The sequence below is a fragment of the Oryctolagus cuniculus genome, chromosome 10 (genome assembly GCF_051225735.1).
Source record: "Oryctolagus cuniculus isolate XC-2025 breed Fujian yellow rabbit chromosome 10, ASM5122573v1, whole genome shotgun sequence".
NCBI classification, from domain to species: domain Eukaryota; kingdom Metazoa; phylum Chordata; class Mammalia; order Lagomorpha; family Leporidae; genus Oryctolagus; species Oryctolagus cuniculus.
In genome coordinates this window covers 70,503,412-70,520,588 of record NC_142876.1, presented here as the reverse complement: position 1 = coordinate 70,520,588, position 17,177 = coordinate 70,503,412, and the positions used below count along the sequence as shown (strand labels likewise).

At 49.6% G+C, this 17,177-nt stretch overlaps 1 protein-coding gene across 2 annotated transcripts in view; it reads right to left on the bottom strand.

Annotated features, from left to right (window-relative positions):
- Positions 1-17,177, bottom strand: part of LDLRAD4 (low density lipoprotein receptor class A domain containing 4) — a 259,259-nt gene that overhangs the window by 196,472 nt on the left and 45,610 nt on the right. Inside the window, exons 1-2 of one of the 2 annotated variants that reach the window (XM_089305401.1) lie at positions 15,681-15,717; positions 1,089-1,229 (exon numbers count right to left, since the gene is read on the bottom strand). In XM_089305401.1, the coding sequence (XP_089161527.1) occupies positions 1,089-1,229; positions 15,681-15,702 (163 nt within the window). In that variant the 5' untranslated portion in view covers positions 15,703-15,717. Of the gene's footprint in view, positions 1-1,088; positions 1,230-15,680; positions 15,718-17,177 lie in introns of those variants that run through there. The other variant, XM_051852199.3, reaches the window with a different exon arrangement.

The following is a 17,177-nucleotide window of genomic DNA, read 5'->3' as shown; positions in this document are numbered from 1 at the left end:
GCGAGGGAGCTGCAGTTCTGCTAAGCCGGGGACAGCACGGATCCAGAGCCAACCAAAGTCTCCCAGCCCGCACCTCTGAGAGCCAGCTTCTTCAGTGCAGACATGAGACTGAAAAGAATGCTCGGCAGAAGCAAATGCAAATTGACACAAGTGAAGGAAAACTGCTGAGACGCTTAGTTAGCTGGCATCAGCAGCAGGTGCAGAACTCGCCAGGGCACACTCACTTTATACTGGGGCTTGGGTAGCTTGGGCTCAATATGAAAACACAGCAGGGCCAGCGGGCCAGGGCTTCATTACGTACTCTCCATTCTCACGTTTGTGTCACTGGCATTCATGCAGTCTTATTTCCATAAAAAACCTTGTGAGATCTGTAGCAAGTAACACTCCCCAAAATCGTTTCAGTAGCACTGAGGCAAGAAGCCGACCCCGGGGAACGGGTCCACACCAGGAGCAACCCTGGCCCAGGCACCCCACTGCGGGATCCTCACCCTCTGCCTGCATGCCTCATGGCGACAGCAAACAGGCCACCACTACCCGTAAGAAGGCTGGCAGTGTCCCCGAGCTGCCTTCCTTCTCACGTAAAAAGTAAGTGAAGTTCAGATGCTGACTTCACTTATCAAGGTAAGAAGTGCTCCAACGTTAAAGACTCCACTCCAGTTGCTTCCATCCAGAATCTATTAGAAAAACACACAGTGAGAGCCTTGAAAAGTCCCGCACGGATGTTTCCACTTTCTTGATTAATTACAGACCCTGCACATATCTTTTTTGCTTATGTAACTTCTGATGCACTCCAAAAAAAAAAAGCAAAACAAAACTCAATACCAGTGGTGGGAAGAATAATAAATCAAGACATGATTGCTTGGAATCACCCGGTGCCTCTCAGAGAAGCTACAAAAGTGCCATTCCAAAACACAGCGCCGCTGGGCACGTCTGAGAACACAACGGATTTCCCACTTTCAACATGCCATCTTTCTATCCAGACAGAAAACATCTCCTTCGCGAGAAAGCCAGACAATGTGACCCCACCTCCTAACCACGGTTCAGACACGACCAGATATAACACCAGCAAGGCGGGCACGGGGACTTACAGTTGAAGATGCCGGGAGGTGGATGCTCAGTCACCAGGAGACAGTTTTCTTCATCACTGTTGTCCCCACAGTCGTTCTGTTGGTTACAGACCAGCGAACCAAGATACAAGCATTTACCGCTGGTGCAGGTGAATTTGCACTCTGAAAAAACATGAGAAGTACGAGGCAGTCAGTGCAAGCCAGCAGGGTGCTCTTGAGTTGTTCCTGTCGGTTTGACGCCCTCCCCCCACCCCCCATTTGTGTGCCATGATGGTCTGGGGCCTCGGGGACTCACCTTGGCTAACGCTCTCCTTTGGGTGAAGTGCACAGGGGCGCTCTGAGCCCCAGCCTGACCTGCACCATGAGCAACTCAGCTGCCCTCTCTTCCCATGACCTGCTCGGGACAGGCATGGCCGCGGGGCTCTGTCATTGGGCTTGAGGACATCCTTGGCAGTTCCCCGCCCCCAGCACCCCCAATGCTAGGGAGTGCCTGTGCCTGTGCAGCAGTGGCAGGGCCTCTGGCTGGACTCAGGCGTCCGGCTTGGCTAAAGGGGGCTCATCAACCTGATTTCCAGCTTCCACTGTCTTGTGGTGACTCTGGGCAAAACTCTGCATTCACCTCACGCCCAAGAAAACCCAGGTGCAGCGCCAAGCAAGGGTAGGCACTGACTCTATAATGCATCACACAGTGTCCTCCACCACCTAACAGCCGTGCCAAGCATCACGATGGTGAATCAGACACAGAAGGGGGCCCACATCCAGTGCCTATAGCCACATAGAACACAAATCAACATCTGAACACAGGATTCCCTTTGGAAGGACTTTGAACTCGCAAATTAACATCCTCTCAATGGAAGCAAGTGAAAAGAAAGGGAATCGCACGATTCTATGTACTACATGGATGCAGGAGCATCTGTTATGGTGAACACCACCTTGCATTCTTTCTTCCAGGAATTGGAAGGGTCCACACAGCACGTCCCACTCAGTACTAGACGGAGCCTCAGGGAGAATCTCAGGTACCCACCCCATCCTTCCCCCATCCCTTCCCTGATGAGCACAGCTCTCCGGCCCTGCATGGAGGGCCCTTTCAACTCCAGAGTTCCACTCTTCAACTCAAAGCCCAGGCATCGGCACACTGAGGCCTCCTCTAGCCGTGCGATCCACGCATGGGGCTGCCCTGGACAAGCCTGCTCATTCCTGAGGGGCTGCCGGCAGCCCACAAGGAGAATAAAGTGTTGTAAAGAGAACTTGAGCCCTCAAGGGAGTTCTGTGGACACGTGTGAGGGGTACTGCACCACTCAACAGTTCACATTCTCCCAAGAGAGTACAGAAAAAGAAAGCAGCAGGAACTGCCTTAGAACACCTTGGGATGCAGCCTGGAGGCACACCCATGACCTCGGGCGGCTGCACCATCCCGGGATGGAAATCTATATGCTGGGTGTGACCTGGCCCCGGGGGAGCGGCACCACTGCAGCCAAACCCGCCTGTCCCCCGAGGTGGCAAGGCTAAACTCCAGCTCTTTGAAATCACATTTAGGAAGAGATATTTTAATGGGAGGGGAAGGATGTCAAGGAAAGAATTTATCTTCCTTTCCAGAAGAAATACTAGGCTTCTGATTAACACCAAACACTAACAAGATGTCAGCCCAAACCAGGTGCTCCTGGTGTTATTGGAATGATGATGGAACGAAAGGGAATACTACCCCGCGTTGAGTCCAGCTCTAACTGGAAAACCAACCACTGCTACGGTCTGCGAAGATCTAAGGTTGGGCGGCCACATTCAAGCTCGTGTGGATCTTCACACCAGCGGAAATGAAACCACATCCAAACTGCACTCATGTCAGCTTGCTCAAGGGAGACAGATCTAGCATAACAACCTATTTTCCAGCAGATGAGTTATGGGATTCATTCATTCACAACAACCAGCACTGTGGCCCCTTCTATCTCATGTGGTGCTGGGACAGAAGTAGTAGTGAGTGAGGTGCTAGGCCTCCGCACAGAACTCACAACACAAAGACTCTAGCCATACTAACGCATCTGCTGGCTCCTTCCAAGGCCACACATGTCCTTTCTGTATGTCCTTCACAGCCAGACAGCCACCCAGCCCCCAACAGGCACCCAGTGAACACCACGTTTGCTGAATGAATGAATAATGTAAGCTGAGCCTCCTAAGAACCCTGTGAAAAAGTGAGGGGGTGATGTTATTCCCCTGTGACCCCCATTCCAACGTGCTGCCTCAGTTTCCAAATCTGTTCTCATGAATGTGTGAGACTCAAACATGTCCACAGTGCATGACCAAATTCTCAGACAGGCTTATCTCCTAAGTAGGCTTAACATGACTCAGGAAACGCTGACCTGCCCAGAGAGTTCTTTCTCCTTACAGAGTGAGACTACCCACCTCAATTCATGAAATTTCAAATTTGTAAAATCTACATCTCTTCAACGGGGAGTCACTAGCCTGACATCAAACTGAAGGTCTGTCCATCACACAGCCACTCAAATCAAATTGATTGGATTGAAAATTTGAATTCACTGGTTTCTTGATGTGATATGGAAAATCACCCTTATGCTACTTAGTGTTAAAAGTTCATGCCTAGCTGCAATGAACCTGCAGACCAGAATAAAACATCTGTCCAAGTTACCAAGACTGGTGCTGACAGAGGCAGATTTCCAAGTTGATTCTGAGTTATCCAAAAGCCCAGTGCTTTGGATCATCTAATAAGTAGATTGTTGTGTATTTCAAACAGATTCATAATCCCAGAAGAAAGGCTCTCACCTCAGATTGCACCTGGGAATCAGCTGGGCGTCTTCACCACTGCTGCTGCCGGAGCCCCAGCCCAGGCTGCCGAGCGCTCACAGCCCGAGTGGCAGCCCGGCCACTGGGGCTCCTCACAATGGTTCTGCCAGGCAGCCAACTTGGACAACCACAGCCTTCTGAGAAGTAGATCATTCACTTAGATGGAGCCCTCTCACTACCTACCAGCTTTTTTGGAAGGTTTAGTTGATATTTTCTAATTTGTAAAAAAGACGGAGGGCCAGCATTGTGGCATAGTGGGTGTAGCTGCTGCTTGTGACACCAGCATCCCATATCAGAGAGTCGGTTTGAGTCCTGCCTGCTCCTCTTCAGGCCCAGCTTCCTGCTGATGTGGCTGGGAAGGCAGTGGATGTTGCCCAAGTGCTTTGGCCCCTGCCACCCATGGGGGAGACACAGATGGAGTTCCTGGCTCCAGGCTTCAGCCTGGCCCAGCCCTGGAAGATACAGCCATTTGGGGAGTGAGCCAGCTCATGAAAGATCTCTCTCTCTCTCTCTCTGTCTCTCACTCTGCCTTTCAACTAAATAAATAAGCAAATCTTAAAAAAAAAAAAAAAAAAGAAGAAGACTAAAAACATAACCTGTAAAAACAAACAGGTTTTTTTTTATTTTTTATTTTTTATTACAAACAGGTATTATTTAACTCCTGGATATAGGGCCTAGTCATTACAACTCTGTTATATCACTAAACTATGTCAGAAACTTTTCCAAAGCAGTTTTGACCACTAATCAACATTTTGTCCATAAAACCAGGAACCTGGCTTCAATAGAGTAAAACTGAAGTCAGTGAAAGAAGATAGAAGAATAAAGAAAATATGTTCTCTTCAGTGAGTGGAAGACCTCTCTCTCTGTCTCTACCTCTCTCTGTAACTCTGTCTTTCAAATAAATAAAATAAATCTTTTAAAAAAAAAGAAAATATGTTCTCTTACAACATTTTCTCCATTATATTTGTTTTGTTTTTATGGAACTTGTTAAATATTTTTGCCAAGCCAGAAATTGAGGGAAATCAAGGACTGGTCAACATTAGAAACGTTTTGGTGACATGAATTCTGGTGATTTCAGATGTTTAATACTGGAATGCAGTACAGAAGGAATGACACAGGGGCCAGAATTTCCTTTGGGAGCCATGGACTTATTAAAACCACTTGTAATATTTAAGTAATTCATCTTCTTGAGACTTTTTAAATGAAGAAAATGGCATTGCTTTCTGCCACAATTCCCTACTTGATTTATTAGAAAAAACTGCCGGACTCAATAACAAGTTTTAGAACCCCTGTATATGCTTCTAGGAAAAGAAATCTCTCCAAATCTGGAGTCTTTTTCAGCTTCTCTACATTTCCACCAAAGCTTCTGAGGAATCATTTGGAGCTTTGAAACTCTCTTAGATTCACAAAGCTTTCACACTGAGAGGGACCTACTGGTGCACTGGACCAGCCGCTCATCTCACAGTCCAGGACACGGTCCAGTGGGGAATCCTGATCCGTCCAAAGTCAGAGGACAAATCCCCTGTGTGGACAGAAAACCCAACATCTCTATCCAATTGAGAGAAAAAGTCCTTTTTGTCTGAACATCATTCTAACGAGGCACAGACTAATACCACGTAGCTGGGGTCTACCACACGAGAGACAAGAAGGAAAAAGAACGATTAGGAGTAAGAGAATGCCGCAGTGTTTTGTTAACCTTTGGGAAAAAAATAATTTTAAAAGCCCAGGAACCAGGAAATAAATGGAATATCCTAGGGCTTTCTGTGAATTCCAAACTTATATACAAAAAGCTATACTTTTTTTTTTAAATTAAGGACCAGTAGCTTAACAATTTGAATGTTTTAAATCTAAACTTGGATGAAATTCTAAGATAAATGCTCAGTCTTGAATTCCAGAAGAATAAATCTGCCTCACAGAGGCTAAATTTAATCCACTTGGTAGAGTCAACATTCTATTAGTTAAAAGGCAACACAAAGTTGTTCTCGATTTTTCCTACACTCTGCTAAAGCCTTAGTTTTCACAGATATGATCTCAGTCACAAAATAAGGACCTATATACAGCATTCCATCTCAGCTGTAAAATCAGCCTTTCTTGTGAATTGGCAAAGTAGTCTACGTTAGTTATTTCTGTTAAAATTCATATAGCAACACTGACTCATTTAGTTCACACTTCTATCATTCACAAACCTGAAAACTGAGAGTGATTCTGGCTCCATCATTTCTGACATTAAAATCTAGAACTTGCTCTCAGCAATGGGGCCTTCTCAATGTGCTTCTGTTGAGATTAGCCAGAGGTTGAACTTAGCCGTTAGTGTTGGTAAAGAACTAACAGGCTTTTAAAAGTAGGATAAATCATTCTATCAAAATCAGTGTAAGTTTGCATATCCTAGTATAGAGTTCACAACAACCTTTTTATTGATGCACAGACACACTGCCTATTCCCCTGCAGGGGACAAGGTTTCCTATAATAAAAGCAAAGTTCAACAAAGATGGAAAACAGTGAACAGAAAGCAGGAACCAAGGCATGCAGTGAAACAAGAGGTGATAAAGGATGACTGCAGAGAGCTCTGGTGGCAGTCACTAAATGAATTCCAAGCAAATAAGCCAAGAACACCACCACAAGGGATGGAGAGGTGGGCCCACAATGGTCAGTGTCCTAGTTCATCAGAAACAGACTCTCTGCTTCTAACCCGGGAGGGCCTGTCACTCTTCTCATGGAGCAATGCTGTTCAATGATGCAGAGGTTATCTTAGGTATCAACTGCATCAAATGGACAAGGACTGCCCACACCGTTGTCCCCTCTATGAGCCCTCAGTGATGCTGGAATATCGGAGTGGTTTCTATAAAGGCTGACCTGCTAATCATGAAGGTAAGGCTTTGAAGGTCTTCAGAAACGAAGAGTTAAGAGTTCATCCTCAGAATGATTCTCTTCCATGTCAGCTTTTGCCGGTGCATGAATGACATAAGGATGACATGTGTACACATTTTGCTATGAAAGTTTTTTTTTTTTTTTTTAACAGGTAGAATGGACAGTCAGAGAGAGAGACAGAGAGAAAGGTCTTCCTTTTGCAGTTGGTTCACCCCCCATGGCCACTGCGGCTGGCGCACCGCGCTGATCCGAAGCCAGGAGACCAGCTTCTCCTGGTCTCCCATGGGGTGCAGGGCCCAAGCACTTGGGCCATCCTCCACTGCCTTCCCGGGCCACAGCAGAGAGCTAGACTGGAAGAGGAGCAACTAGGACAGAATCCAGCCCCCCAACCGGGACTAGAACCCGGTGTGCCGGTGCTGCAGGCAGAGGATTAGCCTAGTGAGCCGCAGCGCCGGCCACTATGAAAGTTTTTGATGCAAAATAGATAATGTTGAGTCACCTGGAAGAGACTCAGTATCTGGAAACCTGAAACGGGTGGAGAAGAAGCTTGCTGCCCGTCACCTGGCACCACGTGGCCATCTGCATTCACACTCTGCCAGAACTTGAAATAAAGGCACGGGCGTCACGAATGACACCCTAGCCTCGCTCAAAGACAAGCCTGGCGTTCCTGGTCATAAACTTGGAAGCAAGGGGAATCTAATTGGAAGGTTTATATGCTGTGTAATGAAGGAAGTGACCCCAGAGCATTTAATAAAAGTTATATCTTAAGTGGTGCTACTCAAACTGTACTTGTCCTTCAGAAAGATGACTAGGACACGATAAAAGGATATCTGCCCAAGTAATAGGATTAGCAAAGAAGAGCCTCCCACTGAAGTTAGTAATAACATTAAAAAAAAAAAAACTACCCATTTTATGACATGGTTTATCATTCCTATTTATCGTTCCTATTATGGTGCTGAAAAGATGATTTTAATGGGTCTCAAATTCCCTGAGAATCGTAAGGGAAGAATGCACAATTTGCTCTGAAGAAGGCCGAAGCACTCTCAAGCCTTTAGACACTGAGTCCTGTGATTACTCTTAGAGCAGAAAGAATCAACCACCCCACTTTCCTTTGGAACACCACCAGTCCCTTCCAGAGTCGCTGAAGCTGGGACCTGAAATGGCAGATCACTCCGTTTCTCCTGTATGTTTGAAACCAATGAACGGGGACCGGCACTGTGGCCCAGCAGGTTAAGCTGCTGCCTGCATCGCTGGCATCTCATGTGGGAGCAGTGGTTCTAGCCATGGCTGCTCCACTTCCAATCCAGCTTCCTGCTAATGAGCCTGGGAAAGCAGCGGAAGATGGCCCAAGCACCTGGACCCCTGCCACCCATGTGGGAGACCTGGATGCAATTCCAGGCTTCTGCTTGAGCCTGGCCCAGTCCCGACCGACCCATACAGACACTTAGGAAGTGAACCAAAGGATGGAAGATCTGTTTCTCCTTCTCTCAGTAACTCTGCCTTTCAAATAAATAAATAATTCTTAAAAAATAATAAACCAGCCAGCGCCGTGGCTCACTAGGCTAATCCTCCACCTTGCGGCGCCAGCACACCGGGTTCTAGTCCCGGTTGGGGCACCGGATTCTGTCCCGGTTGCCCCTCTTCCAGGCCAGCTCTCTGCTGTGGCCCGGGAGTGCAGTGGAGGATGGCCCAGGTGCTTGGGCCCTGCACTCCATGGGAGACCAGGAGAAGTACCTGGCTCCTGCCATCGGATCAGCACGGTGCGCCGGCCGCAGGCGCTGGCTGCGGCGGCCATTGGAGGGTGAACCAACGGCAAAGGAAGACCTTTCTCTCTGTCTCTCTCTCTCTCCCTGTCCACTCTGCCTGTCAAAAAATTTAAAAAAATAATAAACCAATGAATGGATGAATTTTTTCCTGTGGTTTTCTGTACACAAATGTAAGGAGGTATTCTAGAACAATACTGACCAGAAGTAGGTAAGAATCATGTTCAAAACTCTTTGAGGAGCAAAAAAAGGTCTATCAGCACAAGCAATTTGTATCAGGAAATCATTTAAAAGGATGTGACCAATATATGAACAGAGGCTATCTCTGCATGCTTGGGTCAACGAGGACTTCAGTTTCTTTGGGAATTTTACATGTGATTATATAATTGGGAAAAATTCTTAAAAAGTCTATTTTTAGAGGGAAAACATCTGTGAGTACCAAATATTTATAGAATTCTAAATACAGGGGCCCACGCTGTGGTGTAGCAGGCTAAACCTCTGCCTATGGCACTGGCATCCTGTATGCATGAGGGTTCCTATCACGATGCTCCTTTTCCAATCCAGCTCTCTGCTGTGGCCTGGGAAAGCAGTAGAAGACGGCCTAAGTGCTTGGGCCCCTGCACCCACTTGGGAGACCCAGAAGAAGCGCCTCTGCTATTGGCTTTGGGTTGGCTCAGCTCCAGCCATTGTGGCTATCTGGGGAGTGAACCAGAGGATGGAAGACCTTTCTCTCTGTCTCTCCCTCTCTGTCTGTAACTCTGTCTCTCAAATAAATAAACAATCTTAACAAGAAGAAGAATTCTAAATACATCACAATCCTAATTTTTTTAAAAATATTTGCTTCTTTGTTTGAAAGGCAGTGTTAGAGAGAGAGAGAGAGACAGAGAGAGATCATCTTCCATCCGCTGGTTCACTCCCTACATGGGCGCAACTGAGGATGGGCCAGGCTGAAACCAGGAGCCAGGAACTTCTTCCAGGTCTCCCACATGGGTGCAGGAACCCAAGCACTTGGACCATCTTCTGCTGCTTTCCCAGGTGCATTAGCAGGGAGCTGGATCAGAAGTGGAGAAGCCGGGACAGAAATTCGTGCCCACAGGGGATGCTGGTGGGCTTAATCTGCTGCACCACAGAGCTGACCCCACAATCCTAATTGTAAAAGCACCGACCAAGTGCCTAATCCCACAGGGGTGGGGAATGTCCAGATCCTGGGCTGTAAACGGCCCAGAAAATCATTTGATTTGACCCTATCAAGGCAACTACAGGCAAGATCTGAAACTCAGTAAACCTACAGCAGACTAACTTTTACGTTGATAATTTTGTATGATCTGTGAATGAGGTTATAAATATCCAAATGGCCCTTGGCAGAGAAAAAGTTCCCCAGCCCTGCATCCTCCAGAAATCCGAACCCTGCACCAAGCCCAGCAGGATGAGCACTATTTCAGATGCATTCCCTGTCATCTCGAGAAACAGGCATTGAGCACCTCTCATGGGGGGAGTGGGAGCACAGGGTCCCACCTGACAGCGACAGTACTCAGCGGGAGAGGGAGGAGATGAGGAGAGTGACCAGTCTGGGGTCCTGCAGAGCTGACACCACTGGGCAGACTACAGCTAGGATGTGAGGCCAGAGGCACTGAAGGGTTTTGAGCTCAAGGACATAAACTCACTGATGTTGAAATCATAATTTTATTGCAGGACAGCATGCATGTGTGTGTGTGTATGTTATTGTGTGTCAGAAAGTCCAGCTTGATGAGTTTAAGCAAAGAAAAAAAATCACCAGGATATCCAGCACTGGGCCCAGATACAGGCAGTGCACAAAGGGGCTCTGGGGTACCCTAGCTTGCACTGTCACAGGCCTTGTGTGCCTGGCTGGGTATCACTCACAGCTCTCAATGTATAGGCTTGAATTTTTAAAATGATTTTGTAGTTTTTAACCAACATATAAAAACTGTAGATAAAAAAAAAGCTGTCAATATTCGCGGGGTACCATGGGATGTCTCCATGCACATACAGGCTGTGTTAAGGTTTTAAATACACAGATTTGGATGTAATGGGAACTTGACTCCAGCAAGCACTTAACATGCACAATTCATTGGGACTAACCTTGCATAACTGTCTGGTGACTTTGCTCTGCTGAAAAGCCCTAAATAGTCACCAACTTGTCCTTTGCAGACATACTTGAGGGATGTGGGTTCTGAGGACCACACTCCACTGGCAGGGTCAACCTAAGGATGCTAGTCCCGGGGCCTGCCACGGACCAGACCCCGAGGCGCCTTATCTCTGGTCCTTTACTCATCCCTGCGTTAGTTCATCCTATAAGAGTCGTGCAAGGGCTGTCGCTGTGGTGTAGTGGGTTAATCCTCCTACTGCGGTGCCAGCATCACATAGGAGCGCTGGTTCAAGTCCTGGCTGCTCCACTTCTGATCCAGCTCTCTGCTATGGTCTGGGAAAGCAATAGAAAATGGCCCAAGCTGCTTGGGCCCCTGAACCCGCATAGGAGACCCAGAAGACTCTCTTGGCTCCAGGCTTCGGATCAGCTCAGCTCTGGCCATTGTAGCCATTTGGGGAGTGAACCAGCGGAATGGAAGACCTTTCTCTCTATCTCTTCCTCTCACTGTCTATAACTCTATCTCTCAAATAAATAAATAAAATCTTAAAAAAAAAAAAAAGATAGGCCGGTGCTGCAGCTCACCAGGCTGGTGTCACCTTTAACTTGTCCTTGTCTCTTGCCCTGCAAGCCATTTGCAAAGCCTGTTGTGGCTCCAGCTGCAAACGACATCTGGAGTCAACTCCCTCTCACCATCCCACTGCAACCACCCCCTCCTCAGGTGCAATCAACTCTCCCCTGGACGACGTCAGCAGAGTCCTGACCAGCATCCACCTGCCCTGCCACCACCTCCTTCCACCACAGTCCACTCACAGGACAGCAGGCACACGTTACGGCTGACACGGAAGCCAGGTCAGGCCTCTCCTCTGCTCCAAACTCTCCAACAGCTTTCACTTTCCTCCAAGGGCAACTCAAGGTCCTTCTATCTAGTGAACTTGACACAGCCCTCCTTGAGTGGCCCCCTTGGCTCTGCACCTCCTCCCTAGTCACCCAGTGTGCCCTGTCCTCCTCGCTATCCCGGCACACACAGGCTCACCCACACCTGCTGTTCCCCCATCTGGAGGGCATTTCCCCAGGGACACCTGCTTGGAGACCTCTCTTCCCGCATCTCAGGCCTTGGCTCAAATATCACCATCGCCCCCAGCCCGCCGCCCCCGGGAGGTGCCTGGCCCATCTAGGGCTCCATTCCTGCTTTGTTTTTCTCCACTCCTTTTATTTCCACCTAACATCATGTTTAAACACACGCATCCTGCTTCTTGCCCTTTGTTCCTCCATGAGAACATCAACGGCATGAGAGCAGGAATTTTGTCTGCCGTGTCTGACTGATAATTCCCCACTGTTTCCAACACAGCCGTACAGAGCATAAGCTTCCAGTACACAATTATTAAGCAAGTCCATGCCCAGAAGTAGATGCTCGTCGGGAGGTTCAGACATGAACCGTGAGCACCCCGTGCCGTCCGTGCGGGTGGTGCGGGTTTGTCTAGCTGAGCGAATCTCTTTGCTAGGGCTCACCTGGGAAGTGACGTGTCAAGGACACAAAACGAGGAACAGAATGAAAACTTACCACTAGCAAATTGTGAAGGGTTTTGTAAGGAGTTAGTTAAAATTATCGGCCAGATCGTTTCACTACCTGTGGTCTTCATCGATGTCATTGTCCTTGCTAGTCCTCAACGTCATAAATATTTAGGCTTTTTCCATCTGGCCCTTCCCTGTTGTCTGGCTCAACTCCTAAATCACAATGTTCTCTCTTGGGGCGGCACCTGCATGTTTGGGAGAGAAACCCATTGTCTGGCTGGAGCACTGTTTACTGAGCAAACAGCCAGCGCCTTCTCTCATAGCTCCAGCGCCCCCAGAACCGGGCGTGGAGACCGACTGACTGCTCCACCTGTCCTGGTTTTCAGCTCAAGGGGAACAATCTGACTTCTCCCTTATGACTCGGCCAAGTCAGAGCCGGCGCAGCAGGCAGGTGGGCACCAGTTCACAGAGCGCTCGCCGGCAGGTGCTGACTGTCTTCCTGTCAGGGCAGAGAAGGTCTCGCTTTCTTGCCTGGTGCCCCTCAGAGTACCTCTCGGGGGCCCTCTAACCGTCACCCACCCTGTATGAAATCCCCTTCCCTGAAAATGCCCATCTGCGAGACCTTTGGACAGGTTCTGTACAGAAATTGTACACAGGTGTCCTCGGAGACTGTGACAGGAACTGTGTGTACAGGACTCCACGCAAGAAGTGGCTACCGAAGACTTGTGTAGTGAAATTAGGACAATCAGTCAGCAGCTAGAAATGCAGGTGGGGGAAGGAGTGCGTGCGGGAACGCACAACTCGGCCCTCCAAGTTCCCAGAAGCAGCTGAAATCACAGCTCAAGGGGAAATGGAAGAGATGGAGCTTTTTCTAAATCTCCTTAAAAATCAGAAACTTCGTCCCCCTAATAGTCAAAAATTGCAGAGTTCTACACAAGAGCTGACTCATGATCACACCAATACCAATGAGGCAAAAGGAAAGGTTTCTGGACACCCCCGGGGTCCCAGGCCACCGCTCACCACTGCTGGCGGCAGGTTCAGTGAGGATGGGCAGGGGCAACCTCAACTTAAAACTCGCTACAACCCCCACCCCCAGGCTGCTGTCAGTAACCCCAAGCCACCCTCCTTCTCCACACTGGCTTTCAGCTTCCGCTGTCTGGAGAGCACGGTAAGAGCACACCAAGGCTGCGCTGGCACCGCTCTGGCCCACAGCCTGGCACAGCCAGTTAAAGGGGAGCCGGGCCCTGGCGCACTGAGGCAGTTGTGCCTAACAACACACTGGAGTGCTCTTTTCATTACAGAAGGCCTGGCGCACAGCTTGCTGAGACGGAAGAGGAAAAAATAGATATGTTGCTTAGAGATAAGCCAGAAAGCATCGTTTTGTGGTGTTTGCTTTTTAAAACACATACATTTGCAGCAGTGTCTCTGTTTATTTGCAAGTGGCAATTACAAAGGCCCTGGTAGGGGTGGGGGGAGGTCGGACAGAAGGAGGTTGGATAACGGGTGTCAAAAGATAATTGGGGGCTGGCACTGTGGCATAGCGGGTAAAGCAGCCACCTGCAGTGCCGGCATCCCATATGGGTACCGGCTCGAGTCCCGGCTGCTCCACTTCTGATCCAGCTCTCTGCTGTGTCCTGGGAAAGCAGTGGAAAATGGCCCAGCCCTTGGGCCCCTGCACCCGTGTGGGAGACCTGGAAGAAGCTCCTGGCTCCTGGCTTCGGATGGGTGCAGCTCCAGCCATTGTAGCCATTTGGGGAGTGAACCAGCAGATGGAAGATCTATCTTTATCTCTGCCTCTCCTTCTCTCTCAAAACTCAAAACACACACACACAGTTAGATAGGAGTGAAGAGCTCTAGCAGTCTTTAGCACAGTGGAGTGGCCACAGTGCACAATAACCTCCTGTATATCTGAGAATACAGCTGGGAGTACTTAAAGCCTCCAAACACAAAGAAATGACAAGGAGATGGTAATGCAAATTATCCCAATTTGATCATTACACACTAGTACCATGTATGGAAAGATCACATGCACCCCACAAATATGTACATTCTGTGTTAATTAAAATAAATAGAAAGGTCCTACTGGGCTAGAGAGAGGGGGTCTATTTTGGGGGGTCTCGGAGCCTGCAAGGCTGAGGCTCGCATCAGCAGTTCTCTTCCTCCGTCTGCCTTCCCCCTCGCCCACAGCGCTGACTTTGCACAGTGCGAGCCTCCCCTGGGACTTGTGCTCTGAGTTTCTTGTTGATAATAGTGAACGCCTGACGACTAAGGGGATGATAAAACAATGGAATGAATTATTAAGGATGTACACGTTGAAAAAAATTGCTATCAATTCAGTAGCACTCAAGAGATTAGCAGGTAATTTGTTAATCACAACAGAAATGAGCATGTTTGGAAACGAGTTCCCGCACAGGCAAGGGAAGAATTTGTTTGAGCATCCAAAGAATGGGGCAGGGGTGGGCACCTGTGGCTCAGTGGTGAAGTCACCACTTGGGACACCCACATCCCATATAGAAATGCCCAGGATTGAGTTGCCCCAGGTACTCCGCTTGCTGACAATCCAGCTTCCTGCTAATGCATGCTGGAAGGCAGCATGTGGTAGCCCAAGTACTTGGGCTCCTGCACCATATGGGAGACCCAGAAGGAGTTCCATGCTCCTGGTTTTGGTCTAGTCCAGCCCTGGCTGTTGCAGGCACTGGGGGAGTGCATCGCCAGGTGGAAGATACCTTTCTGTTTCTCTGTCTCTCACACCTTTCAAATAAATAAATAAGCATTCTTTTTTAGCCTGGGTCAGCATTTAATTAGAACCAACTGGTCACCTTACTTACTGCCTAGGCCCCAGGTCAGCAACTATTTCAAGGCACTTGCAGGTGTCTATGACACAGGTCACTGCAGGGTGCATGAACCAAGGCTGCGGGTGCACCTGCAGGTCGGCCTCACTACACTCAGCAAAGTGAGCTTCCCAGCAACCAAGCAGCTCCTGTGAAGACCTGCATTTCTTTTTTTTTTTTTTTTTTTTTTTTTTTTTTTTTTTTTTGACAGGCAGAGTGGACAGTGAGAGAGAGAGACAGAGAGAAAGGTCTTCCTTTACCGTTGGTTCACCCTCCAATGGCCGCCGCGCCCGGCGCGCTGCGGCCGGCGCACCGCGCTGATCCGATGGCAGGAGCCAGGAGCCAGGTGCTTTTCCTGGTCTCCCATGGGGTGCAGGGCCCAAGCACCTGGGCCATCCTCCACTGCACTCCCTGGCCACAGCAGAGGGCTGGCCTGGAAGAGGGGCAACCGGGACAGAATCCGGCGCCCCGACCGGGACTAGAACCCGGTGTGCCGGCGCCGCTAGGCGGAGGATTAGCCTAGTGAGCCGCGGCGCCGGCCAAGACCTGCATTTCTGCTTCCCCTTCAGAGCCCAAGGTGTCTTAATTTTTCAATCAGCAATTAGGGAAGACAAGTGCTGGGGCTGCTGCGAGCAGCCTCTCTACACAACAGCAGGGGAGGCAGAGACGAGGCACCCAGTGCAGGAAAATCCCAGAAGTTCCCATCCTCAGAGACTGGAGGCCTGCAAAGACTCACCGACCCCTCGAGACTCTCCCATGTTGAAGAGGGCTGGACTGGGGAACAGCAACCTGGGCTTTCCCGAGTGGGCAGCTTACCCCTGCCTGGGTACTGCGGCCTCCTACTGGTTTCTCCCCAGTCTTGGACCAGCTTCAGCCTCCCCATGAGACTGATCAAAATTAAAGCAGTCACTTCCCCCACTTCCTCCCACCACGCATGAGACGGCCTTTAACTTTCCTTCCGGCACCCCTGTTGCTATGTATTCAGTCATTTGTCATTCAGCCAACAAATACTCCAGGCCAGGGACTGGATTAGGGGCTCTCCACACACGCGCTGAAACAAGGAAGCTGGGGCTCACAAGGCTTAAGCCAGCAGCCTGGTCACTTGGGGAGGAGCCAGGAACCTGCTTCTCACAGGCCCCCACTCCCACGCTTCTGCCTGGGCCTGTGGCCCACCCCTCCACCCCGGCTGTGGTGTGTGGTGGGCAGGGGAGGGAGAGGAAGGGATGCTCCTGCACTGTCAGAATCACAGCACACGAAGCCCAAAGGGTCAGGGTGCAAAGCTCAGTTGCCCACACTTTCCCTGCGCCCCCCTCCCCCCAGCAAGGGTTTAAAGCACCAGCTGGAACAGCCCATTCTGCACAGCGATCTGCTCGACCAAGACTTGAGAGCAAGCTTCTGGCTCTGAACTCAGAAAGATGCTTGCTGCTCCTCTGAATGAGCAGCGATGATCTGATCGGATAAGCCAGGTGAGCTTTCTCTGTGTCTTGTGGAGGAAGAGGCCTCAGGGCCCTCCCCATCGCCACCACTGCCACGTGCAGCTTCTTGGATGAGGGCACCTCGCTGACGCAAGCCCCACCAGCGGCACTGGGTCCCCCTGGGCGCACGGCACAGCCAGTACTCGTGCTGACTCCCTGCACCTGTGAGCGTCATGGAAGCTTTCTTTCCCATCCAGACCAGGCTGCACGATCATCCCTCACCTGCTGGCAGGCTCGGGAAGGGCTGAGTCAGGGCTGAGTCAGGGCTGGGAGACTCGGGAAGTGCTGCAGTCAGTACCCAGGTGAGAAGGCTCGCACTTGGGCTCTGCAGTGCGAGCAGCAGCTCACCTTGGACATCTCCCATAGGACAACCACTGGGCTCAGTGCTGGCCTTGGAGTTTAAACCCTGATTGCACTATGAATAAATGCTAGCCCAGGCTGCAAATCTAAGCCACATTTTCCTGATGTGTAAAATATCCCACAGAAGCAACACAGGGAGATGAGGTGCATGAAACACCCAAAATACACCTTGGCAAAGGGAGGGCCCCATAGGTGCTAGCTGTTATTAGTGTTAACATCTTTTTTAAAAAAGATTTACTTATTTACAAGCAGAGGATCAGAGAGGGAATGGGGGGGGAGAGGGAGAGGGAGAGAGAGAGAGGGAGAGAGAGAGAGGGAGAGAGAGGGAGAGAGAGGGAGAGAGGGAGAGAGGGAGAGAGAGGGGGAGGGAGAGAGAGAGAGAGGGAGAGAGAGGGAGA